Source organism: Perca fluviatilis, chromosome 11 (genome assembly GCF_010015445.1).
Source record: "Perca fluviatilis chromosome 11, GENO_Pfluv_1.0, whole genome shotgun sequence".
Lineage (NCBI taxonomy): Eukaryota > Metazoa > Chordata > Actinopteri > Perciformes > Percidae > Perca > Perca fluviatilis.
The window spans coordinates 2,649,200-2,664,932 of NC_053122.1; the positions used below are offsets into that span (position 1 = coordinate 2,649,200).

Here is a 15,733-nt window from a genome sequence, read left to right on the forward strand (position 1 = left end):
GTGTGTGTGTGTGTGTGTTTTTTGTTTAACTATAATTGTGGGGTCCAAAAACCGGGAGTCCAGTATGCTTCTGGGGTCCCGACACCTTGTGGGGCCAAAATGCAGGACCCCACAACTTTAAAGGGCTCAATACTTGGTTTTAGGATAAGGGATAAGATAGAAGTGTGTGTGTGTGTGTGTGTGTGTGTGTGTGTGTGTGTGTGTGTGTGTGTGTGTGTGTGTGTGTGTGTGTGTCTACGTCTTTAAAACAATTTCAAATTCAAACTTTTTTTTAACTGGAGACAACTAAACCATGATGACAGGCAACTAATGATTATTTTCAAAGGGGGAATTGACCTGTGGATTATTTTCCTGGATGAATGGATTAGTTTTATTTGGTCTCTAAAATGTCAGAAAATGTCTTGTTTTTTTCCACAACTCAAAAGATATTTAGTTTACTGTCACAGAGGAGAGAAGACACTAGAAAAATATTCACATTTAACAAGCTGACATCTCTCAAGTTTCACTTCATTTTAAACAACTCATCCATTCATCCAGAGAATAACCTACACATTAATCCACCATGAACATCCCCAGTAACTGCAGCCCTGCCTTCACAGGAACAGCAGCTTTTATTCTGAAGGGACGGCTAAATCCAAAATAAAACAACAGACTGAACTTGTTCCTGTACTTGTTGTTGTAAAACCTGACTGTAACCCGAAGAGGACTGGGATCCGAACTATCGATCACCGATCTAAATAAAGAATTCCTACCTGAGGAACAGGACACCTCGTCCTCTTTGGGCTGGAAGCTGTTGAGGATGGAGACGAGCCAGGGCCAGACACTGAGAGACAGGAAGAGGAGTTACACTTCCTGTTCAGGAAGTAACCAAACAGCCCGACATTTAAACAGGAAGACAGTAGGGCTGCACGAGTAATGGCAATTTATCGAACTCAATATGGACAAAGTGCAATATCCAAATCGCAGGTTGGACGCAGTATTTGTTACAGGCAAATTATGTGTCAAACTCTTCTAAAGTAAGTATTGTGGTTAGGGTTGGGTACCGAACTCTGTACGTTTTTTAGGTACCGACCGAATTACATCGGTACTACCGAGGCAGATTCACTTTAAATCAAACGGTACCAAATTTCGGTACCTGAGAGCGAGTAAGGGCAAGCTTATCTTAGGGAGGTGATGGCGCAGTGGATGTGACACATGCCTTTGGTGAGGGAGACCCAGGGTTCGATTCCCACTGCGATACATCAACCAATGTGTCCCTGAGCAAGGCACTTAACCCCTAGTTGCTCCAGAGGCGTGCAACCTCTGATATATGTAGCAATTGTAAGTCGCTTTGGATAAACGCGTCAGCTAAATGACATGTAATGTAATCGGTCCTCTCTGCATGTTGACAGAGATTAGATGAAAAATGAAAGAGCAGTTAAAAACGGTCAAGATGAAAATAAAACAGGCTAAAATATAAAAATAGAGAATAAAGAAGATACAGTGAGTAAGAAATTAATTTGTTTGGGAGGAGAGAGGGAGGGGTTTTATTTTTATTTTTGTTTAATTTCTGCAAGTGTAAAATATTCTAAATAAATAACATAATGTTTTAAGTAAATAGGTTTTGAATTATTTTTACAACTGAAATATTTTTTTTTTTGTAATTACAAAAGAGAAAGTACCGGGAAAAAAGTGCCGTTGGGTACCGGGACCGAATTTCAGGTACCGGTATCGGTAGGGATATTGGTTCAGATCAAGGGGGTAAGCGTCTGTCAACATCCCGTAGCTCCTATGGCGCCATTCTGATGCTAACAAGCCATCACCTCCCGTTAGCATCCCATTGACTCCCATTCATTCTGACGCCACTTTCACAGAGAATAACTTCACATCTGAAGAGTTTAAAGACTCTATTTGTCCGTTGTTTATTTCTAAAGAAACACGACAATGTATAAAAGGCTCCATTACCTTGTAGCTCACGTTATGGCTCCGTAGCAGACGCTTTTATAACAATAGGCTAACGATTGTGTCATAACCACGAGACTTACTGTCACACAGTAGAGGAATTACCGTATAGTACAGGAGAAGCTCACAGGCAGTTTGGACTTCCATTATCTGTTTAGGTTTAATGACTAATGTTAACTAGCATGTTAGTGATCAGTAATTTGCGTCTCCGTCTCTGTAAGATTGGGAATGATTGAGATTTCTCTCGGCACAGCTACCAGAAGACTTCACACTTTCAGACAGGTTGCTCACGTCACATCTACGTCTTCAGGCTCAGTTGGAGGCTGCTCAGTAACGCTCAGCCAGCACCGGGAAAGAGACTTCTGATATCCTTCACTGGTCTCGTACAGAGACACAGGGTCTGGTGGTCCAGTTTATATACTGTCTATGGTTCAGATGCGAAAGGTACCCAACCCTAGGTGTATCCTACAGACTAAAGAAAACATCTTTGTTTGGTACAGATCCTCGCAGAAATCACACTATGATCATTTGAAATGTTTTAATATTACCTGATGAAGGTCTGAGACCGAAACGTTGTATTTTTCTTAATATATTATTGCTTGCGTAATTGGCAGTGTGCGGGATTTTCTTTAAAAAATAATATTTCTCAAATATAAAATAAGAATGAGACAAAAATTATCATTCCCTCCAATATCGTGAATCATATCACAATCGCAGCATCAGTCAAAATAATCACAATTAGATATTATCCTGATGTTGTTCAGCCCTAATTTAACCTTTGTGTTGTTGTCCCATCGACCTGCAACTTTGTGTTTTTCTGGGTCGAAATGTCAACATTTTGTTGTTCTTTTTCTACACTTTTCTAAAAGTTTTTTGTCGATTTTATTCAAGTTTTTTGTCGCTTTTCCTTTGTTTTTTTCCCACTTCTTTCCAATGTTTTTGTCACCTTTGGCGATGTTTTTGATGGGGGTTTTTTTGTCACTTTTTCCAACATTTGTCACTTTTTTCTTGTTCTTTTGTCATAGTTCTGATATAGAAAGTTTTTGTTTGTTTTCAAATTTGACCGAGGACAACAGGAGGGTTAAAGGGTAACGTGCATATTTTTCAACCTGGACTCTATTTTCCCATATTTTTGGTGAGCTAGGCTGGACATTTATTGGTAAAAAACCTTAATATGATATTGCACGGATCAATAAAATGGATTGTAAACACACTCCAACCGCAATATCAGTCCTAATAATCAGAATTAGATGTTCTCCTCATATGGTGCAGCCCTGGGAGACAGAGGACTTACTGCTGCCGCTGGTGGACGGCGGCCTCGTGGAAGACGCTGGGTCTCAGTTTGAGCCAGTCCAGAGAGACTTTGATGGCCGGCAGAGGACACTCGCCCATGATCTCCTCGCCGCGGCTCTTGTTGAATAGAGCGCGGCTGCACATCACTCCCAGGAAGGACACTGGAGGGGACAGGAAGTCAAACACAGTCAACAACCAACCACAAGTCGGCAGTGATATATGGGGAAAATATCTGGAAATGAGATGGAGACTTGAACAAATGCTGATGAGTTCAGATTAATGCAGCTTTATTCACACAACAAATAAACTTTCATGAAAGGGAGAACAGTTGACATGCACCATATGTATATGCCAAGGTTTCTCTCCTAGAAAGGAAGATGAACATGTGTGCACACTCCTAAGAACGTGTAGTACCCTACATACAAGATATGAAATATATTTGAAACCTGTATGCTATGAAATATCCAACCTATCAGGCAGCAGTCTTGTATAAAGTCCTTGAAAGCAATACTTGAAGTATCTTACTAGGAAATTACTTTGGTAGAAGTTAAAGTCACCTTTTAGAATATTAATGGAGTAAAAGTCTTAAAGAATGTGATATGTATACTGTACTTGAGTTTCAAAAGTAATTTTTTAATATTAAATGTACTTAATTATTAGAAGTAAAAGTAATGAAAAACTTTGATAATGAACTTTATTGTGGCTTCCTTATAGTAAAGCGTAATTTTCGGGGTCTCCACACCTTCTTAAAGATCAAATTCAAAGTCTGACATCAACAAAGAGACAAACCGAAACAGAATTTTAAGTTTTTGTTCACTTCAACGTACGAAAACATTTCTTGTAACGAGTAACGAAGACGCTGAGGGGAAATGTAGTGGAGTAAAAGTGAAAGTTTTCAATTCTATAAAACAACGTGACAATTCTACTTAAGTACAGTAACTATGTATTTGTACTTTTTTACATTACAACACTGGTGTGTGTGTGTGTCTTACTGAAGAGTCCGAGCAGCTGGAACCAGCTGATCTGCTGCTCGCTGCTGTAGCTCTGCTCGCCACTGTCAGCCGTCAGGTCTCGGAGGTGGTGCAGCTCAAACAGGTTGATGACCGTGATGTGGACCAGCTGCTGGGAGCTGAAGGCTTTCTGTAGGATCAGCCTCTGCACGCACATACACACATACACACAGACACACAGACACACACAGACACACACACACACACCCCGACACCCACACCCACAGAGACACACCGACACCCACACCAAACAATCTCTTTAGTTTCATATCACACTGCATGCTGGAAAACACCAGGAGGCAGAATTGAGGAAATGAAAGCCAGTAGATGGTCTTTGTGTTTAACCTGAAACTGCTCCTCCAGTTTCTCCCTCAGAGCGTCCAGTTTGTCCTGACTCTTGCTCAGGTAGACGTGACCGTGAAACTTGATGAAGGCCCTGATGAAATCTGACACGCTCCACTTGCTTTTCACCTCATCGCGGCTGCAGAAACACACAGGGATGACGAAGGATTTTACAACATCACAGGGCTAAAAAAAATCCTTCATTTCATCTCAGAGGGAACAAAGTTGAACTCAAATCCGTTTTCTCTGATTTAAACTGGATTTTTAAGGGTAATTTCATTGTTTTTTTTCCCCAACCTGGACCCAATTTTCTCATGTATTTGTGTCTAAGTGACTGATGGGTACAAGTATAGAGCCAGCATATCTCCACCAGACTCCATGTAAATAATCAGGACTTTTAGCATGTATAGAGCCAGCATATCTCCACCAGACTCCATGTAAATAATCAGGACTTTTAGCGTGTATAGAGCCAGCATATCTCCACCAGACTCCATGTAAATAATCAGGACTTTTAGCGTGTATAGAGCCAGCATATCTCCACCAGACTCCATGTAAATAATCAGGACTTTTAGCATGTATAGAGCCAGCATATTTCCACCAGACTCCATGTAAATAATCAGGACTTTTAGCATGTATAGAGCCAGCATATCTCCACCAGACTCCATGTAAATAATCAGGACTTTTAGCATGTATAGAGCCAGCATATCTCCACCAGACTCCATGTAAATAATCAGGACTTTTAGCATGTATAGAGCCAGCATATCTCCACCAGACTCCATGTAAATAATCAGGACTTTTAGCGTGTATAGAGCCAGCATATCTCCACCAGACTCCATGTAAATAATCAGGACTTTTAGCATGTATAGAGCCAGCATATCTCCACCAGACTCCATGTAAATAATCAGGACTTTTAGCGTGTATAGAGCCAGCATATCTCCACCAGACTCCATGTAAATAATCAGGACTTTTAGCGTGTATAGAGCCAGCATATCTCCACCAGACTCCATGTAAATAATCAGGACTTTTAAGCGTGTATAGAGCCAGCATATCTCCACCAGACTCCATGTAAATAATCAGGACTTTTAAGCGTGTATAGAGCCAGCATATCTCCACCAGACTCCATGTAAATAATCAGGACTTTTAGCGTGTATAGAGCCAGCATATCTCCACCAGACTCCATGTAAATAATCAGGACTTTTAGCGTGTATAGAGCCAGCATATCTTCACCAGACTCCATGTAAATAATCAGGACTTTTAGGCTGTATAGAGCCAGCATATCTCCACCAGACTCCATGTAAATAATCAGGACTTTTAGCGTGTATAGAGCCAGCATATCTCCACCAGACTCCATGTAAATAATCAGGACTTTTAGTGTGTATAGAGCCAGCATATCTCCACCAGACTCCATGTAAATAATCAGGACTTTTAGTGTGTATAGAGCCAGCATATCTCCACCAGACTCCATGTAAATAATCAGGACTTTTAGTGTGTATAGAGCCAGCATATCTCCACCAGACTCCATGTAAATAATCAGGACTTTTAGCGTGTATAGAGCCAGCATATCTCCACATGTTAATGGGTGAATTAAGGATTTATTTTAACCAAACCAGAGTGGTGATTGTTGGAACAGTGGAAAGATGAACCAAGACGACTTTTGGTAGTTTTATTTAGTTTCTGTCCACTTTGAATGTCCTGATTATTTACTTTATTTATTTCATGTTAAACTAAAAGGATCTTACTCTTTAACTAAAAGGTCTATCTCTGTAGGGATCCATCCCATAATGTTGTCAGACACTTAGAATAATAATCTGAGTCTGTCAGCGGCAACAACAGAACTTTTAGTGGACACTAACTAATGCTGAACATCCTTCTATTAACGTTACCTTGCAGCTTGTTTCTTGCTCAAAACTTGACTAATTTCAAAGATTGTTGTTCCCATATGTCACGGAGACACAAAAATGTTGGAAAATAGGGTCCAGGCTGAAAGATACAGAAGTTACCCTTTAAAGAAAGAGTCTGCGTGTTACCTCTCCAGAGCCTTGGACAGGGCCTTCTGCAGGTTGGTGGAGGCTGCTGGGAAGGGGAACTTGACAGCGATGCTGCGGCAGTAGTAGAAGATGGTGGTGAGGTGGTCTCCTTTAGACGAGGCCAGGATGGCCAGCTGGTTGTAAGGCTGACCTGCAAGAGACACCACATACACACTGAGATCGTTTTCATTTCGAAATAAGCGGTGTGGATGTAGCCTTAGACAGCCTTTAGCCTAGCTTAGCACAGAGACTTGAAGTGCTAGCTTAGTTTAAAACACAGAGGTAAAGAAAAGTGTCTCCAGACATCCGACTCACCGTTGGATGGGACCAGCTGAGCTGCGTGTCGGTAGTACGACTCTGCCTGGCTGGTCTGGTTACGATAACGTGCTGGAACACAGAAACATGGATCACATGAGGACCAGACACTGTAGGAGTTTCAGTCTTTTAACAGATTTGTGTGTGTGTGTGTGTGTGTGTGTGTGTGTGTGTTCCACTTTGTATGAAGTGTGTTTTACGATGATAAAAGTACTGATTATTTACATGGAGTCTGGTGGGTTAGCTGGTGATGGTTATATACAGTATTTAGATGTATTAAAGTAACCAGGTGTGTGTGTGTGACTGACTGTAAGTGTTTCTGTGTGTGTGTGTGTGTGTGTGTGTGTGTGTGTGTGTGTGTGTGTGTGTGTGTGTGTGTGTGTGTGTGTGTGTGTGTGTGTGTGTGTGACTGAAGACAGTGTTGTCATGTTCTGGGAAATGCACAATTAATCATGCATGATTACTTAACAGAAGTTCACAGCATGTGTGTAGAAATGTCTTCATCCGGGCTAATATAGATACCGATTATTGGTAGTTAATGATACCGATAACGGATATTTGGAACCCATATGCCTTTACAGTAGAAATGTAAATCTTTTAGTCAAAATTAAGTGTATTTATATGCTGAAACTGAAACTCTAAACATAACACAGTCAAAAAAATGAATACATATAATCAAAATAGCTTCCTGAAGTTGTAAGGTGCTAACAGTTTATTGCAAGTCTTGCAGACGGCTTACAGAGCTTGTAGCCGAGCCAAAGTAAAGTTAGTTTAACATGTAAGTTATCGGTTACAGAGTCTGACAACTTTAGACAACAAAGGGAACCAAACGGGAGCGGGAGTATTTTCGTGGGCTCGGGATGGGATGTAGCGACAACTGCTTCCCGTGTCTCCCTCTACTCCGGACCTGATTTGCTGTGGTTTGTCGGCTGTGAAACAGCGAGATGTAATAAAGGATTCTCTCACCGATGTCTCCCAGGTGGACGAGGCAGTGCTGGCAGATGTAGGAGCAGGAGCTGGGCTGCGGCGTGACGATGGCGCTGCTGACGCTCTGCTTATTGCTGATGATGCCGAGCTGAGACGACTTGACGCGGCACGGCAGGTCCACGTTGAACACGGTGCACAGCTCCTGCAGCAGCTGGAGACAACAGAGCAGGAGCTACGTTTCAGACTTTCAGCTAACTCTGGCTGGCTGCAACGGACCAATCAGGGATCAGAAGGAATTACACTCAGCCTAGAGGTCTCTTAGATCAGACAGACAGACGGGACAGACAGACAGGCAAACGGGACAGACAGACAGGCAGGCAGGCAGGCAGGCAGGCAGACAGACAGACGGGACAGACAGACAGACAGGCAGGCAGGCAGGCAGGCAGACAGGACAGACAGACAGACAGACAGACAAGACAGACAAACAGACAGACAGACAGACAGACAAACAGACGAGACAGACAAACAGACAGACAGACAGACAAATAGACAGACGAGACAGACAAATAGACAGACGAGACAGACAGACAGACAGACAAGACAGACAAACAGACGAGACAGACAGACAGGCAGGCAGGCAGACAGACAGACAGGCAAACGGGACAGACAGACAGGCAGGCAGGCAGGCAGGCAGGCAGGCAGGCAGACAGACAGACGGGACAGAAAGACAGACAGACAGACAGACAGACAGACAGACAGACAGGCAGACAGGACAGACAGACAGACGAGACAGACAAACAGACAGACAGGCAGGCAGGCAGGCAGGACAGACAGACAGACAGACAGACAGACAGACAAACAGACGAGACAGACAAACAGACAGACAGACGGGACAGACAAACAGACGAGACAGACAAACAGACAGACGAGACAGACAGACAGACAGACAGACAGGCAGGCAGACAGGCGGGCAGACAGACAGGCAGGCAGGCAAGCAGACAGGACAGACAGGCAGAGACCTGTGGGGGAAGTTTGGTATATATGACAAATAAATCAACCGATAACATAAAGAGGTATACAGACACATAAAAACAGGCACAATTACAACGACCACCCCCGATCCATACAACAATCTATACACAACTCATGCACTGCCAAAACTTTCAGAAACATCATGTACCGAAACGTTTCGGATCGAATACACGTGTCTTTACAGCTCTACAGCATATATTATTATTATTACTACTATTATAGACTGAATGAGTGTGAATGAATCTCACCTGTGTGTAGAAGCCACTAGCTGCCTCCAGGAACAGCGACAGGTTGGCCTGGACCTCGCTGCGGTTGGGGTTGGCTCGGTTCTTGGCCTGGCTCTGCAGCGTGGTGATCTGGTTCTTAAAAGCATGATTCCACCTGCAGGCGCACAGAACAGAAACACACCATCAGCACCAACATGAGACAGCTGACTCCTGTCTGTGTGTGTTAAAGGGATCCTTATGTCTCCAATACAAGACTAGAAGACTCTGAAAATACTTTCAAAAAGACTAGTCTGACACCATCTCACATCTAACGTTAAAGACTAACGTTATCTGTCATTATAAGTAAAGACTGGGCACATGGCAGGGTCACAATTTGCAAGACCACATGATAGCTTTTATTGTCATTCAACTGTACATACAGAGTGCACAGACAGGGGTTTCCTACCATTAGAAGTCTTTTGGCAGCACCTAAGCTGAATGAATGTAAAACGCGAAAAAAAAGCGCAAGAAAACTACGAAAAAAGCATAAAAGTCTCTTCTCAGATCTAATGATTGTATTTAGACTTCTTTAGCAAGCTTTGTCTTCACGCTTTTTGAGTATTACGCATTTAAAATCTGGTCTAGCTTTTTAATTTAATTGAAAACATCCCATTTTCTTGAGGAAAGACCCTTGAACGCCAACCAGCTTTGGATAAACCCAGGGAGAACACCGACATATGAACGAAATCAATACTGCCCCCCAAATAAAAACAAGTACTACTGTACAGAGATAGTATAAAAATAAACACAAATGCAACAGAGTGCTAGGGTTTAAAATGAAATAAGAATTAAAATATGACACTAAATATATAAAAACTGCTATTGCAGTATTATAAATAAATACTATAAAGAGATCTTAGTTGTTGCATCTCTGACAGGGACATATGTGTGTGTGTGTGTGTGTTTTTGTATGTGTGTTTCAGTGTTTTCTGTGTGTGTGTGTTTATGTGTGTGTGTTCCTGTGTGTTCCTGTGTGTTTCAGTGTTTTCTGTGTGTGTGTGTGTGTGTTCCTGTGTGTTTCAGTGTTTTCTGTGTGTGTGTGTGTGTGTGTGTGTGTGTGTGTGTGTGTGTGTGTGTGTGTGTGTGTGTGTGTTTATGTGTGTGTGTTCCTGTGTGTTTCAGTGTTTTGTGTGTGTGTGTGTGTGTGTGTGAGAGACGGAGGCGGAGCAGCTTACAGGTCTTGCTCCACCTTCTTGTCCAGAGCGTACTCCAGATCGGTCACCAGCATCTTCTGGTACAGATCCTGCAGCGCCTGCCGGGACGTCCACACCTCCGCAGCCCCCAGCTTCGAATCTGACGCAGACAGACAGGCACACAAACAACTCAATACTCATCTTAAGCTGTGTTTAAATATGCTCTAGGATTAAACTATACACAATCAACTAGGGCTGCAACTAACTATTTTCATTGTGAGATTAGAGTGTGGATTACATTACATTTACATTACATGTCACTTAGCTGACGCTTTTATCCAAAGCGACTTACATTACTATATATGTCAGAGGTCGCACAACTCTGGAGCAACTAGGGTTTAAGTGCCTTGCTCAGGGACACATTGGTTGATGTATCACAGTGGGACTTCAACCCGGTCTGCCACACCAAAGGTATGGGTTATATCCACTGCGCCATCACCACAACCATTATTTTTTGGGTGAATGGATTAGTTGTTTGGTCTCTAAAATGTTAGAAGTAGGGATGCACCGAATCCAGATTTTTGGGGTTTGGCTGAATCCTGAACCCCCTGGTTGAGATGGTGCTGCCTCCTCCTCCCATCCTCAGTCCATGAACCCAGTAAACACATGAATGAAGTAAACAGGGACTGTCCTTCCTTTGCCGTACCTGAAGTTGCTGCATTCTGGCTGCTGTCTGGAGATTCCTTCGTGAACATATTGGTGCACAACTCGTATTCTTTCAGATGTTTGATACCAGATGTTGTAACAGCGGCCATGTTGTGTATAGTTTAGGGTCCTCGCCACCACCAGACCAATCAGCATTGACCAGATTGAACATGTAGCTGGACTTGAATGGCCTTCTTTTGACTGAAAGTGCTGCCAAACAACAACTTGTTCTGCTCACCAGTTCCATGTTCCACTTCCTCACAGCCTACTGCGTTGAACGCTCCACCTACGTAAACACCTTCCCATAATCAACGGCAGAAACCCCAATATTCAGCAGAATCCGAAGCCTAATCCTGGATTCGGTGCATCCCTAGCTAGAAAATGGTGGAAAATGTGGATCCGTGACGTGTTTCCCAAAAAGCCCAAGATAAACGTCCTCAAATGTCTTATTTTGTCCACAACTCAAATATCTTCCGTTTCCTGTCCCAGAGGAGAGAAGAAACTAGAAAATATTCACATTTAACAAGCTGCAATTAGACATCGTGGAAGAATTGAATCGGGACAAAACGATATCGTCCCAACCCTGGTAATTGATTTTGAATCAGAAATGTAATCGAAATGGAACCATGTGAAACGGAATTGAATCGATTCTGGTAATCGTTGGCGATACTCAGTCCTAATTTGGAAGCTCTCTAAAATAAATGAAAACTAACTGATCCTGATGCATTTTGGGTTTTTGTACCAAAGTCATGCTGTCACTGAGGAAGATGTTTGAGTTGATGAAGGAAACCTACCTGTCATGTCCGCCTTCAGGGCCTCTGCCTGTCTGCTCGGATGTAAACAGAGAGGAGGAGGAGGTTAGACGGGTCCAACACACACACACACACACACACACACACACACACACACACACACACACACACACACACAGTCAGAGACAGACACAGAGTCAGAGACACACACACACACAGAGTTAGAGACACACACAGAGTCCGAGACACACACAGAGTCAGAGACACACACACAGAGTCAGAGTCAGAGACACACACACACACACACACACAGAGTCAGAGACACACACAGTCAGAGACACACACAGAGTCAGAGACAGAGACACACACACACACACACACACACACAGAGTCAGAGACACACACAGTCAGAGACACACACACAGAGTCAGAGTCAGAGACACACACACACACACACACACACACACACAGAGTCAGAGACACACACACAGAGTCAGAGTCAGAGACACACACACACACACACACACAGAGTCAGAGACACACACAGTCAGAGACACACACACAGAGTCAGAGTCAGAGTCAGAGACACACACACACACACAGAGTCAGAGACACACACAGTCAGAGACACACACAGACACACAGAGTTAGAGACACACAGAGTCAGAGACACACACAGAGTCAGAGACAGAGACACACACACACACAGTCAGAGAGACACACACACATAGTTAGAGACACAGACACACACACACACACACAGTTAGACACACACACAGTCAGAGACACATACATATAGTCAGAGACACACACAGTCAGAGACACACACAGAGAGAGAGAGAGTCAGAGAAACACACACACAGTCAGAGACACAGAGAGAGAGACAGCCACACACACAGAGAGAGAGAGTCAGAGAAACACACACACAGTCAGAGACACAGAGAGAGAGAGTCAGAGAAACACACACACTTGACACAATAACATCAGCAAAACACTTCACATTTTTTCACAGTACACAGATGACTAACCGAGCTAACAGAGGCGGCGACCTGACAACGACGTCACTTGTCCATCCGCCTCATTAAAACATTTAACAGCTCGTATCAAATGTGCTGCTGACATCGGGCTCAGACTAATCCCTGGATCCGAGCTAGCAGCCCGCTGCTGACCAACCATCTACACATTTAAATCACAGACCACTTAAAACACGCAGCCGAATGGTCTGTGACAGATGAAAGTGGCCGCTGTTAATGAACCCAAATCACATTTGATTATGTTACAGAAACGGCTCGCTAAAGCTAACCTGACACACGGCAGAAAGACGCTAGCAAGCTAAAGCTAACTAGCAATAACACACCGAGTAACACACCTCTCTTTGGCTTTTAAATTCACCCCCAGCGGCGGAATACAAACATTAACTCCGTCTACAACGCCAAGAACGTCAATAAAACATGATAAATATTTGATTAAATGTGATAAAATGGCGGTGGGCGGCAGTATCGATTGTTTGTTGATATATGAAGCTAGCTAGCGCCAACGGTTAGCTAAGGGGGTGGGTGCTAGCATTAGCGTTAGCATCGGAACAAAACAATTCAGCCGTTGGGGTTTAAAATGTCCGTTTCTGACCAACGGCCGTACCGCTGCGTGACGCGGCGGAAGAGCCAGCAGAACCGAGCCTACCGTAAATACTGCGCGCAGAGGTTCATCCTGCCGGATCAGCACCAGTCTCTCAGACAACGACTGGTCCAGAAGCTAACGCTCCTCCCGGCGCCATCTTGTTCCTGTCTGACCCACACAGGGCCGAGAGACTGAGGGGAGGTACCGAGTAACGAGTTACAATTACTCTCGTTACTCTCGTTTGGTGGCTCCTATTTTTTACTTTTTAACTCTCCTCTTGTCAAATTTGACCCATTTTTTAACCCTTGTGTTGTCTTCCCGTCAACTACGCAACTTTTTCTGTTTTTTCTGGGTCAAAATTTTAAAAGAATTTATTTTTTCAACCTTTTTTATGTTGTTTTTCCACAATTTTGTCGATTTTTTCCAATTTTTTTGTCATTATTTGACGTTATTGTCGATTTTTTCCAGCGATTTTTTTGTCGATTATTTTCAGCGATTTTTTTTATTTTTTTGTTGATTTTTTTCAGCGATTTCTTTTTTTTTATGTTTTTGTCGATTTTTTTTCTCGCGTTTTTGAAGCTTTTTCCAACATTTTTATCACTTTTCTTTCAATGTTCTTTTGTAAAAATGTTTTTTTCAAATGTTCTAAAATAAAATAAAACACCCAAATTCAATAAAAGTAGTGAACTGATCATTTATTTTACCTGTGAAGAGTAGCCTAATGGTTATATGTTGAAAGAAACCCAAATTTCTGATATGGAAACTTTTAACCCTGCTGTTGTCCTCGGGTCAAATTTGACCCATTTTTTAACCCTTGTGTTGTCTTCCCGTCAACTACGCAACTTTTTCTGTTTTTTCTGGGTCAAAATTTTAAAAGAATTTATTTTTTCAACCTTTTCTTGTTGTTTTTCCACAATTTTGTCGATTTTTTCCAGTTTTTTTGTCATTATTTGACGTTATTGTCGATTTTTTCCAGCGATTTTTTTGTCGATTATTTTCAGCGATTTTTTTGTTGATTTTTTCAGCGATTTCTTTTTTTTTATGTTTTTGTTGATTTTTTTTCTCGCGTTTTTGAAGCTTTTTCCAACATTTTTATCACTTTTCTTTCAACGTTCTTTTGTAAAAATATTTTTTTCAAATGTTCTAAAATAAAATAAAACACCCAAATTCAATAAAAGTAGTGAACTGATCATTTATTTTACCTGTGAAGAGTAGCCTAATGGTTATATGTTGAAAGAAACCCAAATTTCTGATATGGAAACTTTTAACCCTCCTGTTGTCCTCGGGTCAAATTTGACCCATTTTTTGAAAAGTTTCCATAGCGACAGTGGCGAGGAAGAACTTCCTTTTAGGGAGAAACCTGGGACAGACCCAGGCTCTTGGTAGGAGGTGTCTGACGGGACAGACCCAGGCTCTTGGTAGGAGGTGTCTGACGGTGCCGGTTGGGGGTGTAATCAACAGTAACAATAACAGTCACAATAAAGATAATGGATCAGTGACTAGAAATAGTAGTTGTTCATGGCGTAGCAGGGCACTGCAGGGCATTACAGGTTATAGCAGGGCACTGCAGGACGTAGCAGGGCACTGCAGGACATAGCAGGACGTAGCAGGGCATAGCAGGATGTAGCAGGGCATCGCAGGACGTAGCAGGGTGTAGCAGGGCATAGCAGGACATAGCAGGGTGTAGCAGGACATAGCAGGGTGTATTAGGGCATAGCAGGACGTAGCAGGGCATAGCAGGACGTAGCAGGGTGTATTAGGGCATAGCAGGACGTAGCAGGGCATAGCAGGATGTAGCAGGACGTAGCAGGGCATAGCAGGACGTAGCAGGACGTAGCAGGGTGTATTAGGCATAGCAGGACGTAGCAGGGCATAGCAGGACGTAGCAGGACGTAGCAGGGTGTATTAGGGCATAGCAGGACGTAGCAGGGCATAGCAGGATGTAGCAGGGTGTAGCAGGGCATAGCAGGACGTAGCAGGGTGTAGCAGGGCGCGGAGCAGGACCACAGCGACTGCTGGGTGAAAAAAAACATAAGGACTCCAGGGAATAAGCTCCCCAGAGCTAAGTTAGTAACAAGCATTTCTGGGACATGGAAGCACACAGATGGAAAGAGAGAGAGAGAGAGAGAGAGAGAGAGAGAGAGAGAGAGAGAGAGAGAGAGAGAGAGAGAGAGAGAGAGAGAAGATCAGTGTGTCAAAGGAAGTCCCCCAGCAGTCTAAAACTATAACAGCATAACTAAGAGCTGGTGCAAGGCAAACCAGAGCCAGTTCTATAATAATAATAATAATAATAATGTATACTTTATTAATCCCACAAGGGGAAATTACAATATTTCACTCATTACACACAGGCCTGAATTACACACACATGCT

At 42.9% G+C, this 15,733-nt stretch overlaps 1 protein-coding gene across 3 annotated transcripts in view; it reads right to left on the reverse strand.

The window, feature by feature from the left end:
* The window catches only part of smg7 (SMG7 nonsense mediated mRNA decay factor), a gene marked incomplete at its 3' end in the record, with an annotated part of 36,928 nt that extends 23,362 nt beyond the window's left edge, over nucleotides 1–13,566 (reverse strand). For all 3 annotated transcript variants that reach the window (XM_039816622.1, XM_039816623.1, XM_039816621.1), the window contains 11 exon segments: nucleotides 753–823; nucleotides 3,236–3,395; nucleotides 4,227–4,389; nucleotides 4,590–4,725; nucleotides 6,614–6,764; nucleotides 6,929–7,000; nucleotides 7,895–8,066; nucleotides 9,136–9,268; nucleotides 10,329–10,446; nucleotides 11,786–11,817; nucleotides 13,424–13,566. In XM_039816622.1, coding sequence (XP_039672556.1) covers nucleotides 753–823; nucleotides 3,236–3,395; nucleotides 4,227–4,389; nucleotides 4,590–4,725; nucleotides 6,614–6,764; nucleotides 6,929–7,000; nucleotides 7,895–8,066; nucleotides 9,136–9,268; nucleotides 10,329–10,446; nucleotides 11,786–11,817; nucleotides 13,424–13,449 — 1,234 coding nt within the window.
* Between the last annotated feature and the right edge of the window lie 2,167 nt (nucleotides 13,567–15,733).